Genomic DNA, 25,372 nt, shown 5'->3' with positions numbered 1-25,372 from the left:
TGGTCTCATCCAGTGGAAGTCCAGGGCATAAAATGAAGCAAACAGGTGGTAGCTCCAAACATCAGAAGCTCTGGGTTTTTCCTCACGACCTTTATTTAACCTGTGGAGCTCTGTTGCTTTAGGGTGCTGTAAGCTGCTAAATGTGTGCCTGGGCTTTCAAAAGTCACTGGATGAGTTCATGGAAGAAAGAAATCCATTGAAGGTTATTAGAAACAAGACACCACATCTAGACCAAAAAACCCATGAGCTGTAAATCCTTAGAAGCTAAAACAATATTCTGGGAACATCTCCCTAACTGCTTGTGTGCATGTGCAAAGGATCTGCTTTTATCCACTACTGGGAACAGGGCACTGGCACAGATGAACTTTTGGTCTGACCTGATCCAGCTGGTCTGGTGCTTTGATTGCGCTTTTTTTTTTTCCAGGCTATAAAAGGCATCAAGCTGAATGAGTCTTTTCATCTGGGCCTTGTCAGCCCATCTACTCCAGCAGCAAACTAGGCAGGGAAGGGCACGTCAACAGGTTGTGCCCTCCTCCCCTGCCTTGCAGATGTGTTGGGCTGCACCAAGGAACCGTGAAGCCAGCTGACTGCATCTCCCAGGGGTGTTCTGGGAATGAGGGGAATATTGAGAGAGCAACTCTGAGACACATCCAAATGCTGGAGGTGGCTGAAGCAGGTTTCAGATGCTGGTGGTGCCATGTTGGTGCAGATGATCTTCTACACAGCTCAGGGATGACACCGGGCTTGGAACCGAGACCTTCTCATGAAGACAAATTCCTCTCAGGAAACCCCTGGCCATCAGGGTGTTGCACATCATCAAGAACACACCTAGGAGACCACAGCTGAGGTCTCCAAAAGTCAACTGATTTTGGCCCAAGTCTCCCTTTATTTCTGTGGAAGTGGAGCTAAATCAAATCCACAAGGCACTTCCTGAAATTCCACCAATTCTACTTCCAAACAGTTTCTAAATTACCAGAGGCAGAGGATTCCTGCCATAAAATCCTTCAATGCATAATTTGTGAATGAAAATACTTCCAAGAAGGTATTATTTGAGCTAAATTGCCCAGTTCTTTTCTTTAGTGGAGCAAGCACAGCATGAAATTACAGGGAAGCTCAACTGTTATCTCATAGTTTTCTTTTTTTTATTATAGACTTTTTATCCACATGAATGATAAAGAAACTACAACAGAGTTAAATACCTTTTTTTTTTTTTTTTTGATAACAGTGATTATATTCTTAATTACACTCAATATTAAATTGTAAAATATTTCCAGAGGAGTACAATCTTAATTCATACAGCAGGCAAAATACCAGAGGAGGAAAGGGCCAAGGGGTTGTGAGAGTTTCCAGTCTGCTTTTAAAAAGCAATGTGTATGGCTAATGCTGCTCTATCCATCCGTCCAAATGTGGTTCTGGGCATTTCTTTCCATAAAACAATCACTATTTAAAAGCAAAAGATGAACTGGCAGATGTTGTCAAGTGTTTGTTGGTGTTGAAAGGAGCAGCAGGTTCCTTTCACAGCTTATCTGTAGGATTCATCAAAAGCATTTTCTCTATCAAGTTCCACGGTCCTTCTAAAAACACAAAGACTTCAACTTTGGTACCACCAAAAAAAAAAAAGATCCAGGACAGGCATTTTTTGATATTTTTGTTGTTCTTGTTGTTGTTTTTACTAATAAATGGCTGCTACCACCAAAAAAAAAAAGATCCAGGACAGGCATTTTTTGATATTTTTGTTGTTCTTGTTGTTTTGTTTTTACTAATAAATGGCTGCTACATTCTATTTTACATGGTTGTCCATGATGCTTTGAGGTCACTTGTCCTTGGGTTCAGAAGAACCTGATTTGTTTGTTCCTTAAATTCCCAAGCCCTTCCATTTTCTCAGTCTTTATACAAGTCAGGTTTCTGAGTGGTGGGTTATAACTTACAAGGTAACAGCTGCAAAAGATCCTGTGCTTCTGGGAATAAAAGGGGGAAAAAAAAGAAAGAGAAAATGTTACCAACAAGAAGCCCAAGTTTGAAATTTCTTTACTCACAGAATGAAAACATTTCTTTACCATCCTTGAAAATAGGGAGACACTTAAGTCACCTGCTCCAGAAGCATCTTCTGAGGCTTTTGCCAGGTAGTATCTTTAGAGCAAGGTGGGAATACATGAAAGATGAAGTGCAAATTACAACTGACTGAAGTCTGACTAAACACAAGGAGCCCTGCTGTGTGAAGGAACACAAAGCCCAACAAGGGTAGCAAAGGACTGGTGGAGAAACACAGGGCAGAGGGTCTTCTTCACCCCCTGGCTGTGTTGTGTGGGTCTGGGTGTGCACACACATTTCTTCCTGAGGCAGCTCTTTCCTGCTTGGCACGTGGAGAATCTGCAATTGCAGTTGGGATTCTCTGCCTGGCTGCTTTACCTTAGCACTGCAGTAACAACTCATCCTTCAAAAGCACTAGGGCCTACTTGGAGAAATCCCTGTTGTCTGCAGGGATGGTGTGTCACTGGGAAGAAAACCAGCCTGAGAAAGGCATCCATCCTTCACACTCTCAGCACAGAAGCAGGAGATGCTGGTGGCTGGTGATGCCAGCGCCTTCCTTGCAGTGTTTGTCAGCTGATGGAAACCTGATGCTGGGAACATCTCCGTTCAGCTGCTGCTGCCACCCTGAGGCTGCCTTGGATTGGAGAGAAGAGCTCTGGACAAGGAGCTCGGAGCAGGACCTGCTGCTTCTCATCTGGGGAGGCCGTCGTGGTTTTACTCAGGTGGTTAATACCACTGAAATTCTTTTACATCAGTGCTGAGATGAATGTGGACTGGGAAATGCTGGCAGTGGGTAAGGAAGTATGGACAAGAGGGCAAACCAGACCAATTTAGACTCATCTCCTTATCTCAGCAGGCAAAGCTCAAGGCCACAGATACTAGTTATTTAGTTACTCTGTATTTACTCCTCATGTTTTTCTTTTGAAGTATTTCCTTCTTTCACGGCACAAGCAAAACCCCATCACCCTATCAAACCCTTCTGAGATGCCCCAGACCTCCTCCTGAACATCTTTGCTTTGTGAGGTCTCAACAGAAGAATAAGCTCTTCTTTCCTCATCTACCTATTCCACCTCAGGGATTTTTTCCAGTGAATCCACAAGGCAAATATTGTGGCATAACACAGTAGCAGGGCTACCTGCTTTCTGGCTGTCTCCAAGCCCTAATCTTCTTGTTTTACCAGAATGAAAAAAAAAAAAAGAATGTCATTTAAATCTTAAAGCTTTAGCACTCAAAACTGGAGTCTCTCAGGTCACTGATGATGGAGACAGTTTTTTTTAATTCATGCTTCTAAAAAACACTCCTGGAAAAGACAGTGTTTGGTTTAGGAAGATCCTGCATGGGGGCAACAGGCTAATCAGGGACTGAACCACAAAAGTGCTGTAAAGCTGATATATATACACACATATATAAATAAATAAATAAATATATATAGTGCTCTTTCCTGGAGCTGCAGAAGCTCCATGAGCAGCAGAAAACACCATCCCTGCCTACCCGTGTGTGAAGTTCTACACGTGCCAAGTTCTTTCCCTACTTCCATGGAAGTGGGATGACCTTGATGGCACTTCCCAGTGCCAGCAGAAAGACATGCTCAGGTGATTAGGCCTGGATTCACCCAACTGTCAACTCTTCACCCCAGTGAAGCCTCCTAATTTGTTTGACATGTCAGTTATCAGCCTCAGGCTGTGGCACAACATCTTCACAGACAGAGCTTTTAGACCAGAATCAGTAACATCACACAACTGAATGATTCTCTTGAATTCCTGCAATCCCTGCAAAGCAAAACACAACAGATGGGCCAGGAAGAACAAGATCTCTTCTTTCACAAGCTCACCTTTAGCTTTTGCTGAGGTGTGCACCCAGCTTTTCTTTCCTGATCAAGCTTGCTGCATAGGGAATCTGCAATGACACAGAAACAAAGCCACTGCTTTAAGCCAAGGTTTGGCTAAGGAAATATCCAAGCTGGAATCCCTGCAAAGGAAAGATTTTGTTTGTCTCCCTGTGTCATTTTAGAAGACAGTGCTTTCAATTAAAGGATGGGACTCTGTAAAATTGCAGGAATGTTGAAGCAGAAATAAGCCAAAAAAAAAAAAGCCCAAATTAAACCAACAGATCATAGAATCACAGAGTGGTCAAGGCTGGAAGGGACCTCTGCAGATCATCTAGTCCAACACAGCAACACATCCATGTGGGTTTGGAAAGTCTCCAGAGAAGGAGACTCCACAGCCTCTTTGGGCAGCCTGTCCCAGGGCTCTGTCACCCTCACAGGAAAGAAGTTTTTCCTTATGTTTAACCTCCTGTGCTCCAGCTTCTGCCCACTGCCCCTTGTCCTGTCACTGCACACTATGGAAAAGAGACTGGTCCCATCTCCTGACACCCCCTGTAGATATTTGTGTTTGTGAAATCCCCCCTCAGTCTCCTCCAGGCTGAGCAGCCCCAGCTCTCTCAGCCTCTCCTCATGGGGCAGATGTTCCAGTCCTCTCATCATCTTAGTGGCCCTAGATCTTAAAACCCAATGTCAAAGATGTCTGCCCATGTTTTGTTTCTACCAGTTGCTGGCAGAAATAAAATCACCTGTGAAGTGACAAAGCTCAGCTGCTTGGAACAGAGCAAGCAACAAACACTCGTCCCCTCACAACCAAAACACAGCAGGTTGGGAGCATGAGGCTTCTATTTGTATCAGCATAATTAGGAAGTTCATCATAGTTCTCTCTGACTTGCACCAATCTGAGGGAAGCCACTGAAGTGGAACAAATAATTAAGGAAAAACAGAACATGGGCATATTAGGGAACATAGTTATATTTAGAAACAAAGTGGGATGGTGTATTCACTGGCTACTGGGAATAGAGCACGGGGCTGCTCTTTCCAATGCTGGGAGTTGAGAATGCAACAAAACTAAATTGCTCTGAGATTTCTCCGTAACTGGGAATCCAAGTGGCTACAAATTCACAGCTCTTCGATGCTGCCTTTTGGAAGGACTGTTGGAGGAATTCAGGTTGGGCTCAGAAAATCTACGTCCCTGCACTCCCCAGGTGCTGCTGTGCACTGAGGTGACCTGCTTCTGCTGTCAGGCACTCCAGAATATATTCCTAAATATCTTCCTAGAAGCTGAGAAACAGGCTGGGCTGAAGTAGGGAGCAGGGACTTCAGCTGCACAAACAGGAAAAGGAACAGGCAGGCAAATGAATCACAGACTCACAGACTGGTTTGGGTTGGAAGGGACCTTAAAGATCACCCAGTTCCAACCCCCCTGCATGGGCAGGGACACCTCCCACCAGCCCAGGTTGCTCCAAGCCCCATCCCACCTGCCCTTCAACACTGCCAGGGATGGGGCAGCCACAGCTTCTCTGGGCTGTTCCTGTGTCTCACCACCTTCTTAGTAAAGAATTTCCTCCTCCTGTCTAATCTAAATCTCTCCTCTTCCAGTTTTGAAGTTCTAAATGTACAGAGTTCCAGTGACCTGCCCCCCACACACAGAACAACACACGAGAAGCAGCATGGGAATGTACAGCCACATCCACTGACAACACGCCCAACATGAATTCTTGTGCATCCCTCTTCTGGTTCTAATCACATTGATGCCCCCAGCATGAGAGGACATTCATGTGAGCTGTGCTGTCTCTGGGCTGGTGAACTGGTATCCACAGTGTCATCTCCTTCATCCTTGCCTTCCTTAAGAAGGAAAAGAGCAGGGAAGGCTTAAGAGAAGAGAAAAGAAAGGGGCATCTGCAGCTCAGGAGCTAACCCTTTCATCTCTCAGGAAAGGAGATTAACCTGATGGAAAGCAGCAGGACCAGGAAGCAACAGTATCTGCGAAGATGAGCAGAAACCTCTTCCAAGGACCTGCTGCTTCCCCCACTACACAGCCCTGGGAGAAGGGAAATACCTGCACACAAACTGGGAGGATCAAAATACTTAGGACCTGAAAAGATCTCTGTGTTTTGGCTGATTAATCTACTGATTAATCTACTGAAGTAACTTCTGCTCTTCCTACCAGGAAACTTGCTGCCAGATCCCAGCAACTGTTTACCTGTTTACCTGGTTTAGATTCAAAAGGGAGCCACAAACTGCCTGAATAAGCCCATTTTAGCTGAGATCCATGAAGCTTCACCCGACTGCTTCCTTCCCTTCTCCCACTCACAGCAGCCAACAGGCACCACCAGTTTGCCTGGTCTCCAGTTATATAGGACATCTCCCAAGCTGTACTGACCTAGATAATACAACAGGGTCCATTCTGTCAGAAATTAACTCTTCTTAATCCACTTCTCTGCTATACTTGGCACAGCAGCATCTTTTTTGCTGTGTGTTGGTTCCTCCTGGTGATAAATGAAACTGGGAGAGATGGGTGTCCAACAGGGAAGTGACTACTTTCTTCATGAGTTAAGTCACCTACAGTGTCATCTTCTACTTTTGTCATTGGAAGAGCATTTCTAACTCTCGTGGAGTAAGTCTCTAGGGTTCTTCAGAACAATGAAGTCCCCTCTTCCACATGCATGGTGACTGTTGCAATGCAGGACAGGATCAGCACTCAAACAGGCATGAAGATCCAATCTGTGGCCTTTATCAAAGTGTCTACACCCCTACCAGCAATAAGAGAAGTGCAGATAGTTTGGGTTTAAGTAGTAAGCCATCTCTCTCTATATATAGAGAGATATATAGATATATACACACTTATAGCTCTAGATAAACTACAGTAGTGCCTAGAAACGTTGGACCAGAAGATCCTTGAGGTCCCTTCCAACCTGTCACTCTGATTCTATGATTCAATCTGTTTCTTATGACTAAATCCTACTTAAAAGGAAATACATCACCAAGAGAGCAGACCTGTAGGGTGCAGGAGGAAGACCCAGTGTCCATCCTGCATTTCTCTTGGGTTTTTTTTCCTCTCCATGCTTGACCTACTCTGGTCCTGGGTACTGATCACCCAGTAAGAACTAGAGCATGCTCCTATGTGCATTCCTGGAACACATCCTCCTCTCCTTCATCCAGAAGGAATTCAGTTTGCAAGCTCTGTGTCTGCTCCACAGCATGAACCAAAGCACAGGAAAGCAGGCAGGACTGGGGATTCATTTCTAAAGCACATGTCTGATCCCTGCTACACTTGGACAGCAAATCCTCTTCTGGAGGCTTCACCTTAGCATCCCTTCTCTAGGTGGGGTACACAATGATACATCATCCTGAGTTCTGGTGCTTGAGGAGAGATCTTCAGTATCCCACAGCACTATTACCTGATGTGTATCTACAGGTATTTAGTTAAACAGGTCTCGTTTCCAGAGAGTGCACTTGAAAACTCAGTCAGAACACTCTCCAGCCAAGACAGCCCTTCCAAATGCAAAGCTTATTTACGCAGCGAAGGAGACAGATGTGCAGTTGAACTTGCAGTCTCTACACACGTGGTGCTTCTGGATAGAAAGATGTGTGGGATTAAGGAGAAGAAACATCATAGAATCAGAGAATGGTTTGGGTTGGAAGGGACCTTAAAGATCATCCAGTCCCAACCCCCCTGCATGGGCAGGGACACCTCCCACCAGCCCAGGTTGCTCCAAGCCCCATCCAACCTGCCCTTCAACACTGCCAGGGATGGGGCAGCCACAGCTTCTCTGGGCAACCTGGGCCAGGGTCTCAACACCCTCACACCAAAGAATTTCCTCCTCATGTCTCACCTAAATCTCTCCTCTTCCAGTTTTAATCCTTTCCCCCTCATCCCATCCCTCCCTGCCCTTGTCCCAAGCCCCTCCCCAGCTTTCCTGGAGCCCCTTCAGGCACTGGAAGGTGCTCTAAGGTCTCCCTGGAGCCTTCTCTTCTCCAAGCTGAACAACCCCAACTCTCCCAGCCTGTCTCCAGAGCAGAGCGGCTCCAGCCCTCTCATTATCTCTGTGGCCTCTTCTTAACTCTCTCCAGGAGCTCCATGTCCTTCTTATGCAGGGGACTCCAGAACTGGACACAGTGCTCCATGTGGGATCTCACAAGAGCCAAGTAAAGGGGAAGAATCCCCTCCCTTGACCTATTGGAGCCTTTCACAAGCTGGAGGATGTATGGAAGTGTCAAAGGCTTGTCCTAGGGTGCCAGACTCCACTATTGCCCTCTGAAAGCATTTCTAACTGAATTCAGAGACTCTTCCCTCCTGGGTGGGTAGAGGCATGTCCTCAGGACAGCACTCCAGTCTGCACAGGATGCAAAGAAATAAGAATCCTGGCTGGATGATGCAGTCTCTCCCCTCTGTAATTTTACATACTGGAGCCCATTAATACCACAGGAAAAGGATTTTGCATCCAGGCAGAAGCAGAAGCCGGCTTGGGACTCTCTTGCTACAGAGACATCCATTTTTTATCAGAGTTTCAGCAGATTCTAAAGTAAAGAAAGCTCTTACTTCATTCTCCAAAGCATTCCTTGTCTCTAACATTTGAATTTCCTGGAGAGAAAGAAAGGCACAGCTCCAGATCCAGGATCAAGATACAAATTTCCCTCACCTGTCTTAAAACAGCAGAGAGTGGCAACCAAAATTCTGCTGAAGAGAGTACTTGTCAGCTCACTGTTTTGTACCCAGGCAGGGATGTGTGTGCCACCTTTGGCATCAGAAGGATTTATTCCTAATTTGTATCACTAAACCTGGAGAGGAACTCCACCAGAAATCAAACACAAGACATAAAGAAACAATCAGCATCATCTCAACTGCTAAAGCACAGAAGAAGAAATTAATGAGAAAAAATAGAGACATCTCTGTTTTTTGGGCGGGACAAGGTAATGAAATCTGCCTTGGAGTCTGCAAGATCCAGTAAAAACAGAGTCCAGAAGTGCTCTGTACCTGTTATTAGCTGGGTGTCAGTGGGCAGGCACTTCAACACAAGATGCAGCTCAAGAAATCCAAGAGCTGTTGGGTTCCTGAACCCATGTTCCCCTCTAACATTCTTGTCAAGGTCAATCAATCTGGCTGGACCACTTTAAGCAGAGAACCAAAACAGAAATCCCAGTAAAGCACTGCTCTTTCCTATTTCCACTTTTCAAATAGGGAGTGACAGGCACACAGTGACCAGCACCTCCAGACATTAAAAAAGTGGTTATTCCTTGTTTGTATAATGAATACATTAGTTGTACAAAGCACCTCTTTTTTTTATGTATCACTTAAAATAGGAATTAAACCAACTGGAGCTTTTCTTAATTACAGTAGGACCCAAAGGAGCATGATCTCATACCTCTGAAGATCTACCAACATTACCACAGGTAGATGTTTCCCCTCCTTTAAACACTCCTTGTGAATCTTTAAAGATCAGGATGAAAGATGATGCAGAGAGAGAAATCAATTTTGCAGGCAGATAGTTCCCGATTTATTTTATTGTTTGCCTCTGAAGAACAGAGTTGGTTCAAAGCAGCACTCAAAGTAGAGTGCCATCAAACATCAGAGGAGTTCCAGCTCTCAGCTCTGAACCTTATTGTCAGCCCCAAAGTTAGGCTAGTGAGGAATTCAGTTCATGGGAGGATAAACAAATTACTAAAAAAAACCCCTCTAAACCCAGCACTTTCCCCTTGAACTGGAAAGACAAGGGTCTACCTGAATAATTCACATTTCTAACATGTCTCAAAGACCTGCTTTTACCCCCATGTCAAATTAGTGGCATTGATCACTACCTGAGGTTAGTTACCTGAACCACAGCAGCAGGGTGACCCCCACCACCTCAGCTTTTCCTAAGGGATAGGTTTCCAGCTCTAGTTTGCACTTCCTGGGAACCTCCACACCACTTGGAAGGGACCCCTGAATGGCAACGAAGAAAAGCCAGCCTGGTTGCAAGATGTTCTGCTTCTCTCTGGCCATGTTTTAGAGGGGTTCACAAGAAGATAAAAGGATAAAAACTGTTCACACTGGAAATGCTGTTTCTGGTCTTCTTTCTCACATCAGGCAGCCAGGAAGAAAGTTCATGCTTTTTAAACTTGATCCACTCACATAGTTGCTCAGAAGACAATGGCTGACAAATACAGTCTCCAGGAGGAGCTGACTCAGGATTTTGTCAGGCTGAGCTGAGCTGTCCTGAGAGATGAATTCTGGGCACACTGGACAGACACCAACAACTCTAAAGACAGGTGAACTCTTCTGAGGCCACACCACATGTGGCATGTTAGAATTTACCCCAACCTGCTGGGTAGAAATTTCTTCTCTGTTTCCCTTTCTGTAAAGCTTAATAACAGAAGCCAGATGATCCATCCTGAATCCACATGTAAAAATCCCTATTTTATATATGACCTGCCAAGTATCCACACTGTACTTTGTCAATCTGGGAGACAGCCCTTTTGAAAGAGGAAGAAGAGAAAAATTGATTCAGTGATTTAAGATCCATTTTCTTGTTAAATGTGATGATCAGTTGCTTCCTGGCAATTGGCTCAGAGCTTGGCACAAACAGGTTGTGATATTTCCTGGTAGCTGCTCCAGACACTCTGACCAACTCCTTGGCCACACACCAGCTCCAGCTGCCTACTAAGCCAGGTTATGTCCAAAGAATCACAGAATAATTTGGGTGGGAAGAGACATTTCAAAGCCATCTAATCCAAACCCCTGCAGTGAGCAGGGACATCTGCACCTAGATCAGGTTGCTCAGAGCCTCATCCAACCTGCCCTGGAATGTTTCCAGGGATGGGGCATCTCCCAACTCTCTGAAAATGGTGCAATAGTGCCTGCATTTGGTCCAGAAAGTGAAGTAACAAAACATTCAAATTTAAATGCATAAACATCCAGATCTGAAGGACTCTGTCTCATAAAATAGGTCATAAAATATCAAAGAATCCCAGACTGTGATTGGAAGGGACTTTAAAGATCATCTAGATCCAACCATGGGCAGGGACACCCCCCACCAGACCAGGTTGCTCCAAGCCCCATCCAACCTGCCCTTCAACACTGCCAGGGATGGGGCAGCCACAGCTTCTCTGGGCAACCTGGGCCAGGGTCTCACCACCCTCCTTATAGAACATTTCCCACCATCCATGGCAGAGGATCTAAGAGAGCCCATTTTCCTAAGGATCAAAGCTCGAATCATGACATTCAGGAAGCAATAAAATAATCTTTTAGAAGGCCGGAGTGGACAGAGCATTAAAATAAAACCCCATTGATTAAACACTGTTTCAGCTGAGGATTTTAATGAAGATGATGAAGCTGACATCCCTCCCGGGTGCACTGACGGCCGGGGAGCAGCAGAGGGCACCCGGAGCCCAGGCCAGACCCCCCCACAGCAACCACCCCACTCAGGGCAGCAGCTCCACGCCTGGAGAGTCATCATCCCCTCCTGCATTGCAGTCCCACAGTGTCACCCGAGAAACAGGGGGGGAAAAAAAGCATTCCATGCAGCCTTCAGCAGCGGCTGAGGGCAAAGCACTGCCTACAAGCAGTCCTTTCCATGGAACAGTCAGGTTCCAGCAGGCTGTGCTGCCAGAAAGTTTTCCAATACAATTCTCTTTGCTTAATTAGTTCATGCTTTGCTTCAGCTTGCTGGATTTCCAGACATCTCTGACAAATCAAACACTCCGAGGCAGTGTATTTGAAGGTCTGACTTACCCCATTATGCAGCTTGAAACATTCCAGTTCTGGGTGAGTGAAACCACTATTAAGAGCAAAACTTGCCCTCTGGGACCCACTGATGACTTCATGACCATGCACAGGTCTTCAGGAAGGACTAATTTAAGTAGAATCCTTCAAAAGAAACTGAGTGTACATAGAAAACAACCTGCCCCTGTTAAAAACAAAACAACAAACTCCACCAAAAAGTCAAATGTAACCAGGCTTTTTGTGCAATCTGCAGCAAGAGCTTTAATTCATCCATGTCATAACCCAAGGAGCTCAACCTTTGCACGTTCAGCTCATTAATCTTAATTCTAGACATAACCATGCAAAATACATTCACATGAATCAGTTCAAATAACTGAAGGGATTATCACAACAAAAAGTGCTGACTCCATTTCAGTTATCAACTAAACCACCTCTGAATATTTAGGTGAGACATGAGGAGGAAATTCTTTGCTGTGAGGGTGGTGAGACCCTGGCCCAGGTTGCCCAGAGAAGCTGTGGCTGCCCCATCCCTGGCAGTGTTGAAGGGCAGGTTGGATGGGGCTTGGAGCAACCTGGTCTGGTGGGAGGTGTCCCTGCCCATGCAGGGGGGTTGGGACTAGATGATATTTAAGGTCCCTTCTAACCCAAACCATTCTATGATTCTATGATTTATTGGTCAGCCTAGGAGGGATACCCAAATGAGAGCATGAAGACTTACTGATGATTACACACCATTTCTATTCATGATGATTAGTCACAGTGAGGGAAGAGGTCCTGAATTGTTGGTGCAGTACATGAAATGTTGCAACTGTTCTCTGTTAAGTACATTCAGGCAGTTCTGTTTAATGATCAAATGACTCTTAAGTCTTCCTGCAGCACACCATCAGTAAGTGAAAAGGGTGTGAATTACATGATCATATTTCTTTCCCTGCCCATGAAAAAGCACTACAGTGAACCTTGTGATTTCTGCACTTCTTGTAAAGCAGGAAAACCACCACATCTCCCTCACTGGAGGTCTGGGATATCCTGTTTCAGTAACAACTTTGCAACTGGGCCACAAAGAGAATGGCAGAGATGATCCATTCTCCTTCTGGGGGGAGAATTAGCTCCAAGCTCAGCTGACCCAAGAGCTAAAGGCTGAAGTGGGCCCACAAACTTGGTGCTTCAATGTCCTTCACAGCAGGGATCAGACAGTTCACCTGCCTAGGGAAGTACTTCTGAGGATGGCACCCCAATGACCATCTTCTGTGACAATGCAATTGGCAGCTCAAACCAAATCCCTTGCCTGGCATTGAGAGACAAAGGGGAACACAATAATAACTGGACACATTAAAGAAAATGAGTGAAGATCAGCAGCAAACAAAAAAAAGTCTCCAAAGATGTTCTGGACTTCCACTTCCTCCCTGAAGAACCTCCTTCAAGCACCCTCCATCTCTCATTGAAATCTCCAAAATCAGCAGGAACAGGGAGCAGGAATGCTCAGCAGCTCTAAAAATAAGACCACTCCTAAATGCCTTTAAACACAGGTGCATGAGTCTGACAATCCTGGCCTTCAGCTTTATTTTTATGTCCTAACCCACCAGTTAGAAAATGACAGTACCAGAAGGCTGGACAAAGAATCCTCTGCACCAGGGTCTGTGACAAGCAGAAGGAAAATGCAGATGCTTGAGCACAGGGTTGATTTGGGTAAGTGGGGATATTTGTTAAGTCTGCCTCAAAAACACCCTGTTGAATAAATCAGACTGACCACAGAAAAAGCACTAATAAAACAAGCAATAGCTGAGGAGTCTCCCATTGGTTATGATGCCCTGCTCTTAAAACCACACTAAGCAGAATCTGAGTAAGAAACAGCTTAATGTACTCCATCCCATCTTTGTAGGGACATATTACAAGGGCTTGTAGCAAGAGCACAAGGGAGAATGGATTAAAACTGGAAGAGGGGAGACTGAGGTGAGACATGAGGAGGAAATTCTTTGCTGTGAGGGAGGTGAGACCCTGTCCCAGGATGCCCAGAAAAGCTGTGGCTGCCCCATCCCTGGCAGTGTTGAAGGGCAGGTTGGATGGGGCTTGGAGCAACCTGGGCTGCTGGGAGGTGTCCCTGCTCATGCAGGAGGTTTGGAACTTTAAAGTCCCTTCCAACCCAAATCATTCTATGATTCTAAGTATGTCAAGTTCTCAAATCAGCACCGCTCTATGCAATGATCTAGAGCTGCACTAACACATACATGCAAAATCCCTCTTTATTTTAAAATAACAAGCAAGAGACCAAAAAGCAACGTGTGCCTGCACTGAACTGTGTTTTGGCAACTTGATCCCTTACTGCTGAAAGAAGCTCTTCTTCTGGTGGCTGAAAATTGAAAAAGACACATCCTAAGGTGTAATTTGCCAGTGAGAAGCTGGCTCCACACTGATCCCCCACTGAGGGGCTGAAACACACCCCTTGGCAACTCTTCCAAGGTAGAAACATTTAACTGCCTGATGCAGTCCCCACATTTCTCTCTGAAGAAGCACCTCCTGGTCTTGAGTCAACACATTTTGTTCAGTTGAAACATGAAGACCCATCTGGTTACTGCATGAAAGTAAATCTCCAGGTAATTAGACTCTAAACCAGCAGAGAACTGTCTTGCTAAGCAGAAGGTAATATGAGCTTGGTAATAGTACATCTGCATGGCACACAAAGGCAAAGTTTGAGGAGTGCATTTAAAAAAACATCAAGTGACAGTTCATAACAGTTTTTAGCAGAGCAGGCAAACTTACAATTTGTAGCTGCTGAACCATTTCTTCTCTGTATGCCAGCTCCCTCTTCATCTGATCTTGAAAATTATCTGTAAGAGGGGGGAAAAACAGTAAGGCACAGTAATTAAAGCAGAGACCACACAGAACTAATAGAAATCAAATTAAATCAAACCCCATCACTACTGAGGAACTGAAGAGCTACCAAGCCCTTCAGCCAATTAAAACCCTAACACAAAACTTGTCTAGTAGGAGACACTGTAGACAACAGAAAAACTGTAAAAATCAGCTTCAGCTACTTCCCCAAATAGCAAATGTAGGCTGCTAAGTTTCTGCCACTAGCATTCATTCTCACAGGTATTTTCTCAACAGGCCAGACTCTGCAGTCATTAGTCAAACATTTATCAACACTGAAAAGAACAAAAACTGCTCTTCTATGCTTTGGCATAAATCTGTTGACATGGAAAGGGTTGTCCAATCTGTGAGAACGTTCAAGGATGCAGGGTTTGATTTGTAGTTTGTAACATTGTGCTGACAGCTCTGAACACAACTCAGACTAAAGCTCCATGTGAAAGTCAGAAGAGAAACAGTCTTTGAAAGATCCCAGATGGCTGGATTACAGCACAGGGCAGCCTTCCTGCTCCAGTAGCTCTTCCTTCCCTTATTTTCCTCCTCAATAACCATTTTAGTCAAAACTTTGTTTGGCAGAATATAAACTGCTGGTCTGTGGGCCATAACGTTGCTGTTGGAGGGTGGGGAAAAAGACAGGAAAATATAAACAAAATTTGACAAGAAGCAAATAGACTGCAACTGGAACTTGACAAGAAGCAAACAGACTCCAACCCAGGGAACTGGGTGCACTGATGGACTACTGAGGGTGGTGAAGCACTGAAACAGGTTGCCCAGGGAGATGGTGGAGGGCCCATCCCTTGGAACAGTGAAGGCTTGATAAGGCTGTGAGCAACCTGATCTAGTGAAGCAGGTCCTAAGCACTGCAGGGAGGCTGGACTAGATGGCCTTTAAAGGTCCTTTCCAAGCCCACACATTCCATGATTCTCAGTGGAAGAGGAAAGAAAGCCCACTGCAGCCAACTTCTTTTTGATCTGGGTAACTGAGGCCTGTCCTGGACCATGGGAACAGCAAGATGAATGCCAAGAGCAAACAGCATGGAGCACCTCAACACCCAGGGCTTGGAGAAGGGCACTAACAGGCCAAAGTGACTCAAATGGTTTATTTACAACTAATCAATTAGAAGAGTTAAATAGTCATGCTGGTCGCTGGGACACTAGACTCAGGAAGCCTGGGTTCAATACCTGCTCTACTGGACTCCAAATCTGTGGCTCTCCATGTCTCCTTTCATCACCACTAAAGCAGGAATAACAGCACTACTTCATCTGGCAAGTGCATTGGGAGGATTCCTGGATGAAATAACTGTGGGATACTTGGATAGCACAGGAATGGGAGTCACAGAAACACCTAAATTGCCATGGAAAGATTTGAGTCCAGGTGAGAACAAGCAGCTCCTACCAAAACTCTGGGTGCTGGGAGCTCCCCAACTCCCAAACCAGCTTTGCCATAATTCTCAAATTTCTCACCCCAAAAGCAGGAGCAGGAAGGCAGCGAGCAGCTGTGGCTCCATGCCCTAGAGGGGAAGGATGTACCTCACCTGTGGGGAAAAGGGACATGTCCCCATCGAGTGTGGGCATAGAAAGGGGCTAGGAGAAAGTACAAGGGGGCAGAGCTCTGTCCTCCTCTTCTTCACAAACATTTTGCCCTCTTTGAATGACTAGCTAGTGGTTTCAAAGGCAAGGAGGCACTTTAGGCCAAGAAGAAAAGAGCAACAAAACAAAGAAAGAGTGGGAAAACTTGTCAGGCTGAAAGCATCAGGATCCAGCACAGCCACACAGAAAAGGACATGATGACAAAGCTCTTAACAAAGCTCTTCAGTTTTCAAGTAAATGCCCACAGAATTTGTCAGCCCATTCCCTCTACTGCAGCTTGACCAGAAAAAGAAGCAGGTTTGCAATTCCTCTCTTCTTAGCCCCCAAAAAGCTGTGCAGTAGAAAAAGGTGACCACCTCCTTTCCAACCCAAACCCTATGATTCTATGATCCTGTCCTGGTGACTGAAGGCTGAGAAATCTGTGCCAGCTACTACTGAGGTCCTCCAGTTTCACTCTGAGGTGGAGGCTATATGGAGACATTTTCCTTCTCAACACTCTCCTCTTGACTGCCTCTTCCCAGGCTCATCACCTCTCAGAACAAATAGCTCAGAAATCTTGCTCAGTCCTGCACTGCAAATGCCCAAGCTCACAGTGGAAATGGAGTGTTAAGGGTAAGGACAGTGATTTTTCCAAGCAGCATTTATCTGAGTCTGACTGCTCACACAGACAAAGCCAGGAGCAATACCCAAGAGAAAATACATGAATATTTAAATAGTTTCCTTAACACAAAATTAAATACTTTCAACTATCCAGACTACATCTCTTGCCTTCTTATTACCACGTTAAATGAAGCTGGACAAAATGCAAGCCTGCCAACAACCACAGGTACCAACCAGTGGAGGGTTCTGGGTGAACATGCTGTGCACAGGTGCTCCTATTTCCATCAGGACAGCAAATTTATTTTCTTCAATTATCTTTTTTTTTTACTATTTTCTTCTAGCTATCTCTGCATTGAGAGATCTTGTAAGTCATGGAAAACCTCATCTGTTCAACACCAATATACAAAGAAAGGTGCAAACAGCAGAAGATAAGATCTGCTGTTTTCTAAATTAGCACATTTCAAGCAGGTACAAGAAGCCACTGAGCGCTGTGCAGAACAGGAGTGCTGAATGAGCTTGCAAATAACATCAGTTCTCATTTAACAGTGATTTCCACGAGGAGAACATGGCAACCAAAACCCATTTACCACTTCATAGCCCTGCTGTGGGTGGTGGCTTGATCCTATTAATGTGTAAGACCCCAAACGTGCTCAGGTCCAAGACTCAAAAGAAGGTGACTTTGAACTTAACTCCAGATCACCTGACAGGAGCATTTCCTAGACAGACAGGGCATTACCTTCCACATCTCACATGTTGCCTCCCTGCTGACACAGGGATCACTTCTTCTTAAAAAAGGTTGAGAAGACTTTTTACAAGGGTGTGTAGTGATAGGGAAAGGGGTAATGGTTTTAAGCTGGAAGAGCTGAGATTTAGGTTAGATACTAGGAAGAAATTCTTCACTCTCCTTCTGTCCCACCCCTCTGAGGGTGGTGAGACCCTGGCCCAGGTTCCCCAGAGAAGCTGTGGCTGCCCCATCCCTGGCAGTGTTGAAGGGCAGGTTGGATGGGGCTTGGAGCAACCTGGGCTGGTGGGAGGTGTCCCTGCCCATGCAGGGGGGTTGGAACTAGATGATCTTTAAGGCCCCTTCCAACCCAAACCTGTCTGTGATTCTGTGCTCTTTTGCTAGAACACATACTGCTCTGGAGCACAAATCACACTTATCTTAGATTTTACACTTACTTGTTTTACAGACTCTTTTTCCTGTTTTATTATATGCAGAGGAGGGGGTTTTTTTGGTAAATCTAAATCTGTAAATAGGTTTTACGGTCACTTGTATATATTGTTTATAGCACATTATCCCTTTTCTATTTTAATCCTGAAGAAAATTGACCACTACTTTGTGGTACATGGAAACCACATCTTTTTCAAAGCCAGCATACACAGTTGCCACTTCCTTGGTCAGCCATACATGTTCTTTTATTTTATTTGAATTGTATTTCATGGGGTTTAATTGCAGGGCTTATTTACACAGCAACAACAGAGCATTCATTTGACTGCAGAAGAACAAAAGGATAAATGAGTGACCTGACTGGCAAAACTCCAAGATGCCATTTTGCCAATACCACACATCAGGGTTTTGATCTCCACAAATGATTTGAAAATTACTTCACTCCCAAACCCAAGGAATGACTGAATTTCTCCTGAAGGATGAGGTTATCCTCCTTTCATTAATATTTGTGTCACCTCAGGCAGCTCTTCTCCTTCATTTATGAAGCTGTCTACATCTCTCAATACTTGGGCTAAAGATGGAGTCATTCCCAGAATTCTCACACTTCCTTGCTTCCCTGAACTTCCCTACCTGATGCTACAGAAAGGGGAAAAAACTGCATTTTCTTTAAATAATAGGAAAATGCTGTGTGTGTCCCCACCTCTTCCTGCAGTCCAGGAAGGTGCAACATTCCTCAGCTTGCTAGAGTGGGTGTTAGTTGACTGACTTACCTCAGGGGTAATACTGGGTTTTGCCCCTGGAATTTCTATGAAGGAACTTGGGGGATTAACAAAACAGAGGGTTTCTGAAGTCTTCAAGAAACTATGATACTTGGGGCCTACAAGAAAGCTGGGAAGGGACTGTTTACAAGAGTCCCCTAGTGACAGTACAATGAGCAAAAAACTAGAGAAGGGTTGATTTTGATGAGACATTAGAAGTTCTTTGCTCTGAGGCTGGTGAAGCACTGGAACAGGTTGCCCAGAGAGGTGGTGGAGGCCCCATCCCTGAGGACATTCAAGATCAGGCTTGATAGGACTCTGAGAAACCTGATCTAGGTGCAGATGTCCCTGCTCTCTGCAGGGGGGTTGGACTACTTGGCCTGGAAGGGTCCCTTCCAACCCAAAACATTCTGTGATTCTGAACCAGCACAAGAGCATTTTGCATTGAGTGCTGGTCAAATATTTCAGCCACACAGGGGTTGAGAGAAGTCAGAAACTGGCAGAAGAGCCTGACAATTAATCTGGGAAGGTTTTAACATGTCTATCTTGTGTTACTGTGAGTCAAGTAACTCCACAGTGCTCCATCCACATATAGATTCACAGGAAAACCAGGACAAAAATTGATTTTTAAAAAGTAAAGTTTAAAAAAACCTCTCATCATCAACATTAGGAAAATACTGAATGGAGATGTTGTCAAGACCTCTGTGGGACTTGGTGAAGAAGGAAAAGGTGAGTGCAAACATGCCATTTTCCTTTAGGTTGACCTTAATACTGGACTGGAGGCACTGTGTGGGCAAGCAGCTGCAGAGCTGTGACGAGATGGGGTGACCTGCATGATCTCTGCTTGGTGCTGTGCCAGATGGGCAGAGATCACTGGAGAGGCCCTGATGCCTCCAGCTCTGTAACACCACATGCATTGCATGTTGCAGAGCCCTCACTGTGTCTTCCAGTTTGTCCTCAGGTACATGGGATTTATCCTGGAAACATGCTTCCCTCTGTTGCTGCCCGTGTAATTCCAAAGGCCTCAATCAATAGGTCTTTTCCCATCCCCCTGTGAATGCAGTTCAACTTTCTGGCAGCTTTAAGAAACCCTAATTACCTGTTTGGTTTTATTTTAGCACCTTCCAGTGCCTGAAAGGGCTCCAGGAAAGCTGGGGAGGGGCGTGGGACAAGGGCATGGAATAACAGGACAAGGGGGAATGGATTAAAACTGGAAGAGGGTAGACTTAGGTGAGACATGAGGAGGAAATTCTTTGGTGTGAGGGTGGTGAGACCCTGGCCCAGGTTGCCCAGAGAAGCTGTGGCTGCCCCATCCCTGGCAGTGTTGAAGGGCAGGTTGGATGGGGCTTGGAGCAACCTGGGCTGGTGGGAGGTGTCCCTGCCCATGCAGGGGGGTTGGAACTGGATGATCTTTAAAGTCCCTTCCCACCCAAACCAGTCTGTGAGTCTATGACTTTAAACATGCCCTTCCATCACCCCTGGGTAGCACCCTGCTCACCAGCTGTGGTGAAAGGGCCATCTCAAATATTCCATCTCAAGAGGAAAAATCCAAACAGGTCCTTCTAATTCTGAAACACAGGCCAAATGAATTGTCCATCACCAATCAGAACCACCTAAAGAGGACTAGGAAGCACCCTATCTTCAAAAGCTTCAAAGAAGCTGTTTAAGACACCAACATTACTGTACCCCAAGAAGCCCCAGACATGCTTCTGTCTACTCACTGCATTCAATGTTACCAAAGCCAGTAGAATACACACAAAAATAGACATCCAACTTCAGACTTTCCCTACAAAAGACCTGCCTGGACAGCCTGAAAAGTCACTGCAGAAGTGCCATCAACCTCAGCAGAACTAAGACAAAGATCCTGGCAACTCGACTGAGAACAGTCCTGTCCTACTTTAACAATCTGACAACAACAACCCACCCACAAAAGACACCAAAAACCACAGTTATGTGTCTTACTGAAGACTGGGAAAGAAGCATTTCCTTTCAACACCTGGAATTCCTGTTCTAGTCTCCTCCGTAAGTCGATCTGTTCAAACAAAACCTTCTGGAGTTCCTCTAACAAAGAGAAAAGAAAAGTGGGTTTGCTAATCTGTATGAATAATTCTTGAAAGAACAGTTGCAAGAGCAATTCATTAATGTAAGACAAAATATTTTAGCAGTTAAAAAAAAAAAAGTGTTGCATAGACCTACAATAGATTTTGTGCAGAAAGCCATGAATATAAATCAATGCAATATATTATTTTAAAGTATTATATTACAGTGTCATGTATTGATTGATATATATGCATTAATCTCAATTATATCCACCCAAAGGTCCATATATTATTCATATGTTACTTGACAAGCTTAAAATATGGTGCAGAAGAAAAGTGCCCCCTATTATCCTCATATTCTATTAAAACAAAGAGCAATTTTATAACATAAGAGGCCCTTATTTATTTTACCTTTCCCCATGTTTTCTACATCCTTCTTCAGTGAATGAGGTGAATTGGTTTCTTGTGTGTGTTCACCTTAAAAAGGGAAAGAAAAACAGTTACTGATTTACTGATACTGCTTTTCATCAGTTTTGTCCTTTTTGTGCAACTGCTTCAGAGAACCTGGAGTATAAAGGGGGAAAAAAAAACCACAGAAAGAGTAAGATGGAGGTTTATCTACATAACTGTGTGTGTAGCACAAATATTTGGAGGACTTGTACTTGGATCTTGTTAGTAAAGTATCTACCCACACCATGGCCTTCTGCAGACAAGACCTTATGTCTCCTTGAGGAGAAGGACTGGAAAGGGCCAGAGCCTCCCTCCCCTGCAGCCTCATCTCTTCACAATGAGAAGTCCATGCTATCCAGCCAGGCAGAACCCTGTTCCCAAATCCACAGGCAAAATCCTTTTTGCACCAACCTCTTGGCCTTCATCAGCTCTTTAGCTTTGTCATCTTCTAGAGCTCTATGGGATGGGCTTGTCAGAACTGGATATAATTTATATCCAGCTGAGATAAAATTGACATTAATGGTATACGCATCTAAAGGATCCACCTCTGAGGTCAACCAATTCAGAGACTTAGGTTGCTCAAGTAACTTTTAACCATATAGTAGTGAAGAATTATCTAGGTAACATAATTTGACTGTTTCCAGGTCTATGCATGCTACTCCTTTCAGCCTTTTTTCTTTGCAAATAAAACAGAGGAAAACCAAAAACTTCACGAGGTGCTAAGTTCACCTGGATGACAGTTTGATTTAAACATGAACCTTCTGACGGGAGGTGTTATTTTCATTATCTTCTGGAATGGAGAAACTTTCCTCTGATCTCTGTGAACTGGGTATTGAAACAAAAAGCCATGGGAAAAATGTTTTTCAAAGCAAAACAAAACTCAAACATTTTGGCTGAAATGAATGGGTGATTTTCTATTATTTACAGCTGAAGTAGAATGGGACTCTCAAGAATTAATAATTAATAATAATAAATTATTTGGTAAATAACTAATTATTGAACTAATGGGAGTAATTTTTTGTTTAGTCCAGCCATTAAATACACATCATTAAGTCTATTAGATGAGTAATCACAAGAAAGACATACAGAGAACTATTTGAGTTGGAAGGGACCTTCAAAATCATCTAGTTCCAACCTCCCCGTATGGGCAGGGACATACGAAGCTACTCATGTATTTATGCATTTGGAAGAAGGAATCACAGAGGAAATACCTTGTGTTTTTTGAAAAATAAAAAGCCACAGCACTGAATAGGTCACCACCCAACAGGTAAGACTTAAAAAACTCACCCTGTCACAACAGTCAGGTCATCACGACCAGCTAATTTTAAAGTTGCATTGGAAGCCCTTGTTTTCTGTGCATCTTTTTGCAAAACATGCATATCTGTTTTTAAAAATCAATGCATTCTTATATCCAGTAAACCTTGAAGTCACAGCCTATGAGACATATCCAATAGCCATGCATTTTAGCATCTGCTTATCTCTTCATTCCTTAAAAAAAAATAATAAAAAGCAACCACTCATTCAGGCATTTACAGAACTGGGATCTGGTGCCAGCAATTCCATTTTAAAAATCTGTTGATGTGACACAATGATTAGAAAAAAACAAAAACCAACACATTTTTGTATGCATGATATTTGATATAAACAAAGTATTTTTTACAGGTAAATTCTTTCATCCCACTAAACAAACAAAAAAAAGAGCAAGCTTAACAATCTATCATTTTTTGGGCAATGGTTTGAGATGTTCCCATAATATAAAGTCATTTTTTTTCTTTTTTAGTTAACCTACTTCTTTTTTAAACAAGATTGCTAACAAAATAAGTATCTATTTTGATAAATGAGGGTACACAAAATCAAGAAGAAGGAACAGAAGTCTGAGAAGGGTATTTAAATTGAATTATAAATACGAGTATATTTTCCAAGTCCGTGTCTTTCACGGAGGCATTATTTTCTGAGCCTTTTTTTGAAGGATTCACAGACTCACAGACAGAAGGTAACTGGACTTTTCAAGGAGGAGGAAGAAAAAAGGGGAACACACTGGATCCCAGCACAGAGCATGACAGCAACACAGCTCTTCCCCACCTGCTCAGCTGAGCTTTCAGGTATCTGTGGTTTCCTGCTGCCGACTCGCCGGGACTAAAAAAACTGCCTAAAAATGAAAATAAAAGGCACAGAGCATGAAGAAGAACTTCTCCAGCATCTGCAGCCTCCTAAATAAACTACTAAAAAATCTTGCTAGAAAATTCCTCCATCCTTGCCCCCCAAAATGAGTGAAGAACAGGATGGGAAAAGCGGAGCTATTTAAAGGCCAACCCCAGCATATATGGTTTTAAAGAACTACATTTTTTTAAATGGCTTTCTGATGTTCAAACAAACCCCTTGACGCTATTATTGTTAATAGTAATAATAATCAGATGGGTTTCACCTTTCCAGTCCCCCTGAAAATGATAATCAGGAGGCTGCTCTTCTCTGTTTTTCCATACTTCCCAGAGGCCTCATCATGCCTTGTGTACTGTTTTACCTTAATTGAAAGGGAGGAGGTATTGAATATTTAACCAGCTTCCTTTTTCTTAAATGTTAATTAAAAGCTAAATAGGTGTTTAAAAACAAACAAACAGAAAGCCCAAAGAATTTTAATCAGTCTAAGAAAAAATCACTTCCCCTTCTAATAGCTCCACCATAACTCTCATGGGCCTTGTCTTACACACAAAGTTGTAGCAGCATTTAAACCAGCAGCACTGAAAGCTCTGCAGCCCCCTGGTTTTATGTAAGAGGTGCTTTTTATTCAGGGAAAAAAAAAAAAAAAAGAAGTGTATTTTTATTCAGAAAAAATGAAATTCTACCTCAACCATCTGCTGGCTAGAGAAAAAAAAAAGGGGGGATGATGTATCCATAATCTGTTTTCAGTGCCTCAACTTTTGGTACCTCTGTTCTTCCTGATTAGTTCAGGTGCACAAGACATTATTTTGGAAGAAAGGCAGGTGGGATGTATTTTTGGGTTATAAAAATGGCCTTCTTACTTGGAACATAAATATCCATCCAGAGAGGAGAGGAGAAATTATGTCTTTAGGTAGACATGCCTCAGATTACCTCACCAGCTCTCTGAAAAGCAGAGGTCCCCATTTGTACCTTGACACAGCCACAGCTCTTCTGATGCCACCATTTAATTAGCTCTGCACCCGCTGGATTAGCTAAGATTTGAATTTCCAACAAAATAAAGGAACAGAAACATCTCTAAATCCACTCTCCCCCCAAAGAAATGCACGCTGCCCTCCTTGGACAAAACCAAACCAGCCATGGCCTGGTTACTTCTTCATGCTGTGGTAGCTGGAGCAACCTCCTGTAATCCTGCCTCAGGGAGCTCAAAGTGCTCTTCAAACAGCAGCTAAAAATTGCCACCCCAAACAACTGGGCTACTTGAGGTATTTGCAATTAATTAGACACTTTAAGATCTGCACAGTCCTGAAGAAATCATCCACCATGTGTATTCAGGCCACTTTTTGGGGAAATAATCAAAAGGTTCATCAGTATTTGGGAAAACGTGTCTATCTTAGCAACTCAATAAAAACCTCTTAAATGCTGATACAAATCTTACAAATGTTCATTTGCTCTGAAAATGGTTTAACTTCACAACAAACTAGTTCAAATTTTTCCAGAGATAAAGCCTCATTTGTAACCTCCATTTAAAGTTGAAAAAATTAATATTGTATTAAAAAAGAATCCAGGGTGAAGTACTAATGGGCAGAGGAGAAAAGAGCTCCAGGACTTCTAAACCCATGTTCAAAACCTGTGAGCAACTTAAAAACATGAAATGAGTCAGAGAGACAACAAATCAGCTGGGTTTTGGTCTGAACCTTCTGCATACATCTGGGAAATATTTCTTAACTTCATTCTAAAAGCTTCAGGATTAGAAAATTTCTAATTCTTGGTTTGTTTTAATGGGAAAGTGAGATTCTCACCAGATTCCCGGAAGATGGGGCTTTAAAGAAAAACACACCCAACATTGCAAAAAAAAAGAAAATAAATTCAACTATTATTCCTCTTTTAAAAATTCAAAAAAGAACTTTTAGTAATAACAGAAAAGAGACAGGAATAGTAAATAAGAAGCCAGTCCTGTCTGCAGTTTTGCCTGTCGTGCAGATCTAGGTATTTATATACAATCCCATCTATTAGCAGATGCAGTGCTGGGTCCAACGCTGGAAATTCTGCCTCATCTTCCCCCATTCCATTGAAAAATCAAATTTTATAACCTTTAGCTTATGGATCCAATGCTTTACCACTTATCCCAACTACATAATTGTACCGTCTGTTAGACACATAATCCTGGGGTGTTTTCAAACCCTCA

At 43.7% G+C, this 25,372-nt stretch overlaps 1 protein-coding gene across 1 annotated transcript in view; it reads right to left on the bottom strand.

Moving 5' to 3' along the window:
• Positions 1-1,213: 1,213 nt before the first annotated feature.
• Positions 1,214-25,372, bottom strand: part of SKOR2 (SKI family transcriptional corepressor 2) — a 29,826-nt gene continuing 5,667 nt past the window's right edge. The window contains 5 exon segments of the mRNA XM_051642446.1: positions 1,214-1,955; positions 3,863-3,927; positions 14,316-14,383; positions 20,501-20,599; positions 20,989-21,054. Of these exon segments, the coding sequence (XP_051498406.1) occupies positions 3,865-3,927; positions 14,316-14,383; positions 20,501-20,599; positions 20,989-21,054 (296 nt within the window). The 3' untranslated portion in view covers positions 1,214-1,955; positions 3,863-3,864.

The sequence above is a fragment of the Apus apus genome, chromosome Z (genome assembly GCF_020740795.1).
Source record: "Apus apus isolate bApuApu2 chromosome Z, bApuApu2.pri.cur, whole genome shotgun sequence".
NCBI classification, from domain to species: domain Eukaryota; kingdom Metazoa; phylum Chordata; class Aves; order Apodiformes; family Apodidae; genus Apus; species Apus apus.
Note: the sequence above shows the minus strand (reverse complement) of the source record. Positions and strands in the feature narration are given on the sequence as shown.